The sequence below is a fragment of the Filicampus tigris genome, chromosome 7, assembly GCF_054856515.1.
Source record: "Filicampus tigris isolate MCC_2025a chromosome 7, RoL_Ftig_1.0, whole genome shotgun sequence".
NCBI lineage: Eukaryota > Metazoa > Chordata > Actinopteri > Syngnathiformes > Syngnathidae > Filicampus > Filicampus tigris.
The window spans coordinates 3,662,753-3,675,679 of NC_141223.1; the positions used below are offsets into that span (position 1 = coordinate 3,662,753).

Genomic DNA, 12,927 nt, shown 5'->3' on the forward strand with positions numbered 1-12,927 from the left:
CTCTTCAATTCCGCCATCACATTTTAGAAAACGTTTCAGAGGTCGCAGATATAGTACCCGGAAACTATTTAAAGAGGATAACTCCAACTATCTCCGGAGAAGAATTTTGAAGAATATTTCTGTAGAACGGAGAACCTTTTTGGGAGCAAATCCAGCTTGTCAGAAGCATTGACAGTTAAAAGTCAGGGACATGCTGGTGGTTTAGCTTGCGGGGACCCATTTGTGGATATTTCTCGATGGAATGAAACACTCTCAAACACTTTAAGCGTGTCCGCTGAATGCACTGAAAACATTGCTCGTTCAACTCATCACTCATGTTCAAACATGTTTCAGGTATTTAGAAACAAATCCACGCTTTCACTGTGCAGCGCATTTGCGTGCATATCACGACAGATGTGTGCTGCTAGTCGAAGTTGGTTGTAACAAATTTTGCTTGAACCAATCCATAAAAGGGCGGGATCAATGCTGACATCATTGAGGGTCGTTTTGCTGGCCCTGTGAGGGCACATTTGAAATCTGATTGGACAGGTGTAACAAAAAAAACAATCTGAATTGGAAAATCAGTTTGGTTCGACCAATCGTTACATTTTACAATCGTTGCATCCCATATACAGAGATAAATTGGTTTGATGTTGCCGATGATTTGTTGTTTCTTTGAATTTAATTAACTTTGCAAGTTTGTGTAAACGGGTCAGTTACACTAATTCTAAAGGCCCAGGGCAGATTAGATTGACAAAGCAGCACCGAGGGACTGAAATCTAAATTGACAAAAAAAAAACTCCACATACACCACTGGAAGCAGTGCAGTCAAGAGATAATCTATGAAACAAAGAGATTAAACTACTGGAGCAAATATTTGAATTTTGTAAATGTGGGTTAGTGCTTCAGAGAAGTGTTTCGACCAGCAGAGTAGACTGCACTGCCACCACTGAGATATAGCAGGGGCGGAGCCAGAACGTGGCTAATGGGTGGGTCTGGAAAAATCAGGGTGGGCCTAAATATTTCTCTCACTGAGCACAATCATACTGTTCCGACGCGTCGTATATTCAAATAAAATGACAAACTGAATATGAACTTCGGATAGTCCTTAGACAACCACAATTGTGCCATTCTAAATATTCAATAAAATTGAATGCAATAAAATAAAACAAACAAGAAGAAACGTAAATTCAAACATAATTTAATAATAATAAATAATACAAATTTAATAATGATACAATTTTTAGTAAATAAAAATTTTAAAATTTTATTTTTTCATGAATCTCACTGGGTGGGCAGTCTGTCAATCTTGGGTGGGCCTGTGCACACCCAGGCCCACCCATGGCTCCGCCCCTGAGATATAATAGCAAAAAACTTTTAAAAGCATCCCATTTGATACACAGTGCCATACTTTTGTGTCGGATCGCAGTAGACTGAAAGAGAAATATTTATCTTAATAAAACTACTTCACTGACTGCTGGAAAGGGAGGACAAATGAGCTGCTGCAACAAAATGACAGCTGTGGGCATGAAAATGTGATCATGAAATATTTCCAAGTGATTCATGAACATGTTGCTCCCCCCTTAGGCTAATCACGACAGGGGGGGGGGGGTGTTCCACCACGACCACATGATGAAGAGTTGAAGGAGTTGGGTGGTAACTTGGGGGAGACCCGCTCGCCCATGCACGGCGCTGCGATTGGTTTATCCGTGACGTGATGACACGGAGGAGTCGGCTTGAGGACTTTATAAAAGCATCTGTGCGCGCGGCGAGCCACTCTCTACGAAAGCAAGCCCGTTTAAACAACTGCCAACCTCCACCTAAAGGTGCACCATGAGCGAGGTGAGACTATTTGACGCCTTTTGAGCGGTTTGTTACGCGCGGTATTTGCGGTAAAACGCACAAGGGGCAAGCGTCATTAGCCAGGATTGTTGAGCGTTTTCGCTCGTCGTTGCTCTTATCTGTCACGTGGTGTCGCTTTTAATGATCTTTTATTCACATCTGGAACGTCAAATAGGACACATCATTTCCCTCGGGGTGATGATGCTTTTGCCGATCTGCCAGTTGGACGCGAAAAAAAAAAAAAAGTGACACAATGTTTTGGGTGGTGTCTTGCAAAATCCGGGAACTATTTGCGAGTTGAAGAATTGTAGTGTGTTTGGTCGGAAAGTGTACAACTGGGTCAGTTTGGGTGAATGTGCATCAATTGGTAATGTTTAATTACAATAACTGATCCGATAACATAAGATACACTATTGATCTGTTTTTTTTTTTTTAATCCTGGACATGAGCAAACAAGGTGATTTCAACACATTTGATGCTGCTTGCTGTTTGTTTTTATTTTGACCATTACTTTGAAAAACAACGTCACAAGATGGAATAAGACGTCAATCAGACACCCAACTTGTCAATGTTGGAACAGAACCAGTTAGTTGATTATTGGACTTATTGAATTCTAATTGTTTCATGTCAAGCACCTGCTCTCATTCGATATGACACTTAACAGGGTGTATTTGAAAGTTTTTAATGGACATTTGCGAACATCTTGTGCTGTGCATTCTGCGTGAAATTGTTGGCTACATCAAGGGATAGGAGTGTCTCTTGTTGCACCAAGCATAACCGTCAACATCATCATGGAATCTTTTTTATTTTATTTGATTTTTTAATGGGAGCTCTAGTTGAGAGAATAAGCTTGTTTGTGTACGTGTAAACGAATAAGAGTAGTTTTACTGCACTATGCTCCTACACAATGTGAAAGATGATATTAGAGACATCTGTTCAATACCATACGTTTCAATACAAGAGCTATTGCAAAGATGATGATGCTCAGTTTTGATTGGCACTACCAGTACAGACATTCAAAATGGACGACCTAGTCAATTCACTGACCATTGAAAATTCTGACAATTATCATTGATAAATTGCGTGTTGGAGCAATTGAGGCAAAATGGAGTGGCTGCAGACAACCAGCGGAGTTGACATTCATTCCACCTCATCTAATTTGCTGTCTAAAGAAGAACTACGGCATAACCACAGGCGGAGCTGGGGGGGGTGTTGCGCAGGGGCACTGCCCCACCCCCTGAAATATGCTTGGACCCCCCTAGATAATTGACTTTGGATTTTTTTTCCAGAAATGTTTTTCCTCATTCCACCCCGTCCCCTGTAGGGAACACCGAATCAATTTTTTACAGCGTTTTCGAAAAATTTTGGGCTGTTTGTAAAATTCTCTGGACATCATTGGTTATGCAATACAACACCGACATTGACATATGAATTCAGAACATTCAGGGAGATCCTTGCATATCATTCGAAACAGCAACATCAAACATTTCAGTAGTGTGCATGAGAGCATTTCAGTAGTATGTGTGAAAGCTATTCCTGAATTAGGTCCCCCTCATACTGGAGCCCGCCTTCCACCCCCGCCAGTTGTGCTGCGGTTTTAAAAAATATGTCAGAGATGAGAATAATAATAATGCATTTAATGAATTGATTTCTACAATGATTCACAAGGTTCGATCCACGCCGAATACGATGACATCCACCACACGTCAGCCGAGCGCAGAATGTGTCTGCCTGCGCCTGAATCAAATCCAACTAAATTGTGTTGCACCACCTGCGCCACAACTTAGACCTGCTTTTTACTTGGTCTAAAGTCGAGTCAACTATCCGTCACCAAATTATCAGACGCGCCAGGGGCGTGGAATAGAAAACACCCTGAGTCTGCCGGAACACCCGGCGAGGCGTAGCACAGTTTGTCAAATTCCCTAAGATGGTAAACTAGACTTTTTGTATGCCAGGTTTTTTCAACACGACTGCAGAAAGCCGATCTTTGCTTTTGGTATGTTATCCCTCATTAGAGCCAAAGAGCCAGACGCCTGCTAGCTACTGCAGAAAAAGAGGCAGGACTGCGATTATCGTCTAACATTGCAAGAAATTCATCCAGGGGGTTTTGATGGAAGGAAAACAGCGAAGTGAAGTTTGCGCCAGGGAATTGCTCTCGCATCCACTTTGCATTTTTTATCCATGCAGCAATGTTTTTGGGGGAGCATTTTGTCACCTGCTGGAATTTTTGTTTGCGCGATTCCAAGAAAGAGGAAAGAAAAGTCAGGTCAGAGGGAAATTATGCTAACACTGATAGCAAGCTTCAAAATAAGGGCAGTTTGACTTTGGGCACACGACTCCATTCGAATGTATGTCCGTCATTACTTTAAATGGCAAATGTTGACATCAGCACACTTCGCCTCAAGCTGTTTGTTACAAATTGTTCACTGGGTGGTTTAATAAAACATGCATGCTGGGTGTACACGCACACACACACACACACACACCAAAAACACGCACAATAGGAGCTGTTTGAATAATTGAATGCCTTTCACCCGCAGCAAAATCGAGAGCCTTTGATTTGTCGTTAATATGCAAAGTAAAGGGACGCCGCCACTTCCTGTTGATTAATAACGGTGTTACATTAGAGTGGCTGTCGTGTGAATGGAAGCAGGATGAGGTGAGAATGAGATTCTGACATCAGTCGCAGCAGGGAAGAGCAGACCGATGCTGAATGGACGTCGCAAATATGTTTCCGTCTCCAAACATGAGCAGGAAGAAAAAGAAGTGGTTGTAAATGAATGAGTCACCACCGGCCTTCATAAATTCACCAGTAACAACATTAGGTACCGTACACTCGATCCGAGCATCCATTCACCGCATGTCCTCATTAGGGCCAAAGGGGAACTGGAGCCTATCCCAGAGCACTTTGTTTTGGAATTGCAAGAATAATAAATGCTAGGATTTCTTTTTTTGAAAGGAAATCCAAGATGCTTCAACAAAGTATTAGGCTTAGAGCGTACACACGTATTCTTGATCGTTTTCAGTTTTATTTTGTCAATATTTTGGATTGTTGTTTATTTTTCAGTTGAATGGCATAGTTTTGTTTGTCCATCCATCATCTAGTCTCGCGAGGATCGTGGGCGAGCTGGCGCTTATTCCATCTGAGAGGTGGGCTACCCCGAATAACAACAACCTTTCACACTCGCATTCACACCCAAGGACAATCTCGATGTTTACTATTTAAAAAAAAAAAAAAAAATGTATTCACAGAAAAAAAGGCAATTAAACAGGTGTGGATTCACTTTGCATTTTCACTCCAAGTGTTTGAGAATGTCATTTGGGATTGTAAGGGTTAAAGGTAGAACTGCTGCCAAATATGCAATCTCCATCACGAATGAAAGGTGTGAAACGTCAGTGTTTGGCTTTTTAGCTGGCTCTTTGAAAAAAAAAAAAAAATGTCTCGTCATCATAACAAAATGGTGATACATGAAAAAATGTCGGCAGGCTGTTTGACACAGTCATCAACTTGGCAATGAAAGCGCAACCTCCTTGGCGGAAGGCATAACGCTCACTTTTACTTTTCAGAGCTATTAACTTCACAATGTTTATCATCATCATCATCAGGTTGTAGTTTGCTGTGGTGCAGAATTGTGGGGGAGACTCGGATAGGTTGGACCAATTTTCTTTTTCAGCATCACTACCAGTAGGAAGTTTACTTTTTATTTTTTTTTTTTTTGTAGACTAATATCGGAAAATATATTCCAGGATAAGTTTGCCGTTGTGCCTAATATAATGTTCAGGAGTTCATCTGCATAATACCCCCAAGGTTCATTCCATCTTTACTTTTTAATTATACTCCACTCTCTCGCTCCCGAACCCCCCTCCCCCCCCCCCGCCCATCAGCCCCCCGCCCCCACCGTTTATGTCTCCTACCAGAGAGGCAAGTCGACAACTTCAAAAAAGATTAAAAATCCACCAGAAGAAGTCCCTCAAGCTTCTGTCAGCGTGTGCGTGTCAAAGAGAAATGAACGAGCTGACAACAGGAAAAAAAAAATGTCAGTTGCTCCAGATAGTGCAAAATGGCTGACTGCGATGTTTTAATCCCTTTCTCGCCCTCTGCGCAGACAAGAGGTTAAGCTAGTGACACTGTTACTAGACGTCATAATAACACTGCCGCGCTCATCAAGGGCTTCCGCTGTAAAATATGTTACTCGAAATAAGGTTACCGCAAGTAACATTGAATCCGTGAGTAGTATGCTATGTTGACATTCAAAAAGTTGCTGCCTCTTTCTGTAGTTTCTATTGTACCTTCACCGGCGCATGAGTGTCATCAGTGACTGTGTTAAAGTTGTGTTAAAATTGATGCTTAATTGCTTTTATTTACGCTTTACCCTCCATCCATACGGAGCTCTTTTCTAATTGAATACAGAGCTGCCTTGTTGTGTGCTTGTGTACACATTTCCGCAGGAGTGTCAAAAAATTCGACTCTACAAAGAGTGTAATGCTCACTTTCAATCGACGCTGTCTGAGCGGTATTCATCGAATAAGGGTTAATGTTCTGTAGCTCACAAAAGTGATATGCAAGTGAGGTGCCAAATTGAACATCTGTTGAGCAGTATGAGTGCGTGGGATTGACAAACACCAAACGTAACACACCTGCTCCCCATTCACACTTGAGGCCATGGAACGCTAACAAGTCAAATGACAGCGGAAAAAGAAAATGGCTAATTGAGACAATTTGGACATTTTCGATGAGGAGTGTACTCACTTCTGTTTGCCTTCTGTTCCGATTAGACGTTTATCTCTCTCTCTGTGTCCAGTTATTTGGAGGGGAGGGAAGATTTTACTCTGTTTATTCAACACGTACATTGACTTCTTTACATCGTCGCAAAGTATAAAAGGGGACGAATTGTCCAGTGAAAAGAAAAAATGTGAGGGATGTATTTATTTTTGTGAGATACCGTAACGAGGGGTGTGAAATAATCACGTTAACTGCGATCAATTAATTAGTGAAGCAGACTTGAGAATGGAGGTGTTTGTATGTGGAACGGGAGGTAATCCCACCGTTTCGAGCCATCTCCGCGGGCGGCCATTTTGTCACTTCTGTCCACTGAAAATGACATCGCAACTGTTCAGTGCTCGGATGACGACCAATCATTGCTCAGCTTCAGAAAACAGGTGAGCTGTGATTGGTCGTTACCTGAGCAACTGCGATGTCATTTTCAGTCGACAGAAGTGACAAAATGGCCGCCCCCCGTTGGGACCATTTTACTGCTCTGATTGCAATTTTGAATCCACTTTGTCTGGACTGACTGCTTGGAGACTTTTTAATGATGATGTTGAGCTTCGCGACTATTCCGAATCAGCCTTGTGTTGATTTTGTTCTGGCCCAAATTCAACATATGGACAGGAATCGTAAATTTGACGGAAAAAGCTATTTAATTTACTTCAAGCATGCGCTGGGACTTCCCTAAGTAATTGGACAAAAATATTTTCGACAGGGTGTAAAGTGGTCATTACGTTGATTGTTGGCACAAATGAGACACTCATAAAAAGTATCTGTTTCAGTTAAGGCTTTATAGAGCGCAATGCACTAATAATGAAGGGGGGGGGGAAACAACACAGGCTCATTATCCAACAAGTGTTCATTTAAGGCATTTGTCATCCCATTGTTTTCCTCTCTTGTTTGGTCCTCTTCTCATCGTTGGGTTTCAAGCACTTGCTCTCCATCCCACAAAAAAAAAAAAAAAAAAAAAAAAAGTGACATTAGTGGCTTTCATCGTCAGCGTCATAAAGCGTTTAATCCACCAAATGTATCTGAGGGTGGAAATCTGCATTCATGCCCCCATAGAGGCCACAAGATAAGTCCGGCCTCGTCTGTGCCGACTGGCAAAGCTCCAAGAGGAACTGGTGTGTCACTATGTTCAGATGCTAAGCAGCTTTAGAGCGCGTTCTGCAGGATTAGGGGGACTTTTGTGGATTGTGTCATTCTGTTGTGTCGCGGTCTCCCACGTTGGTGGGTGCGTGTTCAAAACGTAGATGGATCCCTGCCGGAGAGACTGGTTGACTTTCCAAAAGCATGAATCGTGGGTTTTTTTTTTTTTTGGGCTTCTTCGGTTTGTGAACTGTTGGCATTCATGGTCTCCGATGAATGAATCGAATGTTCAAAGTCATATTTGATTTCAACTGTCCATTCTTGGTTAGCATGTTTGGTGGTCTGAAGATGCTTTTCATTGGACAGAGACTTAAAAGGTGAAGTCAACAAAAAATTATTTTTTTTTCAAGAATATGTTCTATACTAGTCTAAACATGGCATTCTGATTAATATCGCGTTTGTGGAATATGAGTTATGCAGCAAAATCCACCCGATTTTAGCCGTCTCAGGGGGCGGCCATTTTGTCACTTGTGTTGACTGAAAATGACATCACAGTTGCTCTGGGCTCAGATAACGACCAATCATGGCTCAGCTTCAGGAAAGGGGTGAGTTGTGATTGGTCGTTACCTGAGCCCTGAGCAACTGTGATGTCATTTTCACTCGACAGCAAGTGACAAAATGGCCGCCCCAGAGACAGCTAAAATCAAGTGGATTTTGCTGCTTAACTTTTATTCATGCCACGTTTAGACTACTGAAGACGCATAGAACATTTTTGAAAAAAAAAAGTTGGGGTTGGCTTCCGCTTTAATGCTAATTTAAATTTTTTTTTTTTTTTCCGGAGTGTTCTTTGTTTCTTTTTAACGTGCAGTTCGAGAACACACCATAACGTGATTTTGAAACTATTGAACCTTTTTTTCAATTTATTTTGCGACGTTCGCTAGTATGCTGTAAAACTCCAGTCGCCCGTTTTCCATGCTCAAGCAGCCCGGATGAACTCATCAGTGTTTATCATCACTGACTCCCAACAGGCTGAGCCTAATTACCAATCATGCCATCAGCCAACACGGCAGAGAAGACATGAATGACAATGACAAAGTCACCTGCAGCGTTGCGCGACACTGAAATTGCTGCTATTACACACTGGGTGGTTAAGTGACCGGGGTGTTTTTTTATTTGTTATTTTTTTTATAACGCACCTGAGTCTGATTACTATTATGGAGCCATATATTAACAAGCTGTGCACACACAGAGGGGGTGGGGGCTGGGGCGATACGCCAGATGCTATTCCTGGACGGCTTGAACTGCAACTTGCACGACGGGCATTGCACAATATATAGTGAATCAATAAAATAAATAGCCATCTCTATTAAGCCTGTTACTCAGGTGAAGTGCTTTGGGAGTGTTTCCCCCTACAGTAGCTGATAAATTAAGCTATATCATAGGGAAGCAGCATGCGTGCAAACACACACGTTGATCCGGATAGATAATAGTGCCAAATTGGCCATAAAAAAGCATCGCGATTATAGAACGCGGTTGAATATTATTATTTAAATCCTGTCAGTAAAAAAAAAATATCTTCTTTGCTTACCGCGCATGTAGCGCTAGTGTAAATCACACATTTCCGCGAGCTCAGCAACAATCAGCCGGCGTACATGTTTCAGTCGCGTACTTCCAAGTTGAGGAGGCTGCGAGCGGCTGAATTAGCTCGGCGACATTCCTGCTGCATGCTGCAGAATTACCCACCACAAAATCATTACAGCATCACACCCCAGAGATTGGAGGCTGAAAATAGCACTTCAGAGACGGCGGGGGGACTGCGGGGCAAGCTAATAAGTAGGGAGGTTGCAGAAACAGGTTTGAGCCGAAGAGGGTTTGAACGTGAGAACGAGTGGAAAGATGTCAGCGGGAGCATTTCCATACCATCAGTCATCACCAACTCTGCCCCGGTAAATCCGAAGATTATTTTGGACAGTATAATGTGCAACCTCTCCCTTCTTAACTCTCGCTGTGAATTTGGTTACATAAGAGTAACTTTAACGCACAGATGCTGGCACTGAAAAATAGATTTCATGATGTAAGCTGGAGAAAGATATTTTTTTGGGGGGATTTTCTGTGTCCAAAATACATGTAGAGAAAGTTTTTCTAAGACTCCTTAGAGTGTGGCTGCTGCTGTCATGATATAATAATAATAACAATTTTGTTTTGGTAAAAAGACAGCAATGATTCATATGCGTTGCTTTTGAATGTACACAATGAAAAAAAAAAAAAACACATGTAAATTAAATAATTTGTCCAAAATAAATGCTGCTGTGGGATCATAGTCTGAATTGTGAACGTTGACAACGGCTCGCGCGGACAAAAAAGCCCAAGGCGGGCTCACAACTGATTGGGTGGCCGAGAAGGTGCAAGGTGGGGCTAGCGGGGCAACAGGGTAGTAACACAGGAGGGCTAGTTGAGGCTAATTGGATGGCAAGGGGAAACAAAGTCAATAGACAAACAGCGCATACAGTACACCAACACAGGAACATAAAACAAAGCAAGAAGTAACTCTATATATCCAGGGCTCAGGTAACGACCAATCCACGCTATACTGTAAGCTAGCTAAAAATGGAGGGGACCATAATGTAGGGGAGTCGCACTTTTTACACTCTGAAAACATGAAAAAAAAAAGTGTACCAGATGAAAGACCAAAGTCTCAGGTATAGATTTTGTATTCATGTCAGTGGTAGTTTGTCGATTTTTTTTTTTTTTTTTTTTTTTAATTTGTTGAAGTTGGTAGTCGGAAACGGTAATGGAAGCCCGATTAAATTGATAGTTGGACCAGCCTATAGGCGATACCATTTGGTCCGACCGGACAAAATGGCGGATGAATGGACGGCGGAAGGGTATAGGCGGACGGCGATAAAGGACCGCAAATTTTTTGTAAAATACACAGCTCTGTCTGTTGTATACATTCTGTATATCTTGTACTTTTACAGCTGAGCTCGATGTCGCGTTTTTTTTTTAAGTAGTTTTAAAGTTTAGAGACATGAACAATAAAGGAAGAAAACAAATAAATGACCAGACCCCCTCCATTTTATTCCACTCACCAAGCCTCAAAGGCGAAAAATAAAAAAAATAGATACAATAAAGGCCAGACAAATGTAAAAATAAGTACACAGCATCAGCACAGTTTTATAGTACCAGCACTAAGAGTAGGCACATGATGTGATCATGTTCAACATTATAGAAAATTGGATGGATGAATGATGAATTTCACACATTTTGTCAGAGTCTGTCTTTTGACTTTGGTTTTTGACTTGATTTTTTCCGCGTGTTCTCTCGTTAGGTTATTGAGTGCTTATTATGCCAGTCCCCGGTCTTAGCCAATCAGCTCCCTCCTACCCTCTGTGTCTTGGCCACCCGATGTTTGTTTCGTTCTTTGATCCTTGTTGTTTTCGGACTTCAGCATTGTTTGTCTTTTTGTTTTTACTTTAATTAAATACCGGCACACTACTTACCATTGCATTTATATGAAGATATTTTACATTTTACCAGTAGCCAAATTCTGATGTCGATTTACCAATGGTGCTCATTAGACACTGAATCGAATTCCTCAAACTACTGGCAGGCTAGAAGCTATCCTTGACAGAATCTGTTGGAATGATTCGCGTTCCTTCATTCATTCCGCCAGACTCCCATGTCCAGCAGATACTTGCTGTCATTGTTGTTTTTCTGCTCAAAGCATCCCTGTCTCGAGCCTCTCTCGTGCGCTTGGGCCGAGCTTGACCTCTACATGACTTGACAGTTGCAGTTCGTTGCGGCTTTTGAGGAATTGGTCTTGTTGACACAGCCTCACGGCCTCGTTTGAGTAAATAAGAGAATAGACTTGAGCATGAATGATTATGATTTTTTTTTTTTTTTTTTTTTAACTCTTGGATGTGCGTTGGGAAACTGCCAAGTCACGCTGTTGAAATTTAATTTGTGCCCACATCCAGCATCCTATTTTGGCAAAATGCACAATAGGAAACTTGCGTTATTCCTGGTGAATTGCTAATTCGGTAGCATCTCATCTTGGGGAAGATTTTCTAAGGGGTTCTCCAACATGCGCGGTCGTCTCTGGTGTGGAAGGACAGGACAGGACAGGACAGGACAGGGAGAGGACGGATTCAATACCGCTGCTCATAATTAGTCTCTTAATTTGAACGCCTTGCTCCTTGCAGTTCATTCCTGGTCTCTCCTGCCGCTTGGCCCACAAAAGCAGACGGGAGCGTTATCTGGGTCGCATTGTTACATAGCCTGATGTCACGTGGCTCTACTCGCAGCTGATGTCCGCCTGGAACTAGCAAGCAGCAGAGTTCACTGCCAACAGGCGAGCCTCTCAAAAGGGTCAACATCGCTGATCCGGATGGAGCCGCTGAAGCCAAAACATATATCATTGCTTGACGCCAACATGGCTTATGAATCCGATATCGCAGATTAACCAACTAAGAAGCTTTCACGGCCCATTGATTCTTTAATTCTCTCATCTTCTGACAAACAGGAAGCGAGTACGTGAGAATTTGGGTGCGGAACATCATTTTTTGGGGGGCAGAACTGCAACAGTGTTAATGTGGTCTGTGCTGTACAATTTGGACATGTAAACGGCGTCATGGCGTCATCAGTGCGTGTCCGCCTCAAGTTGTTGCCATGGCAACAGTGAGCTGTAATTTAGCACTTGCCATAGTAGCGTTATGCGCCTTGGAAAGAAAATAAAGAAAAGGAGGAAGAGAACAGTGGTCATACTTATGGCTGTTGAAAAGGGGCCACCTTTCTCACCTCCAGAGCTGGAGGTGAGAAGTGTCATTAATGTTACTGTTCGCTGGATACCAGATCTCTCCTTAAAGTGGGAAATCAACCCAAACGTTGTTTTTTTTTTTAAGAATATGTTCTATGCAGGATCACTAGTCTAAACATGGCATTTTGATTCATGTTTGTGTTTCAGCTATGTCAGGGGGCGGCCATTTTGTCACTTCTGTCGACTGAAAATGATAGCAAAGTTACTCGGGGCTCAGGTAACGACCAATCACAGATGATTGAGCCTTGAGCAACTGTGATGTCAGAGAGAACGGCCGATCATCTGTGATTGGTCGTTACCTGAGCCCTGAGCAACTTTGCTATCATTTTCAGTCGACAGAAGTGACAAAATGGCCGCCCCCTGAGTTGGACAAATATGTGTAGATTTTGTTGCTTTTAACTCATATTCCACAAACACAATATTAATCAGAATG

The 12,927-nt window shown here is 42.2% G+C and overlaps 1 protein-coding gene across 1 annotated transcript in view; it reads left to right on the forward strand.

Annotated features, from left to right (window-relative positions):
- Positions 1-1,672: 1,672 nt before the first annotated feature.
- pcp4b (Purkinje cell protein 4b) overlaps positions 1,673-12,927 on the forward strand; it is a 28,859-nt gene continuing 17,604 nt past the window's right edge. The window contains exon 1 of the mRNA XM_086035787.1: positions 1,673-1,821. Coding sequence (XP_085891913.1) covers positions 1,813-1,821 — 9 coding nt within the window. The 5' untranslated portion in view covers positions 1,673-1,812. The remainder of the gene's footprint in view (positions 1,822-12,927) is intronic.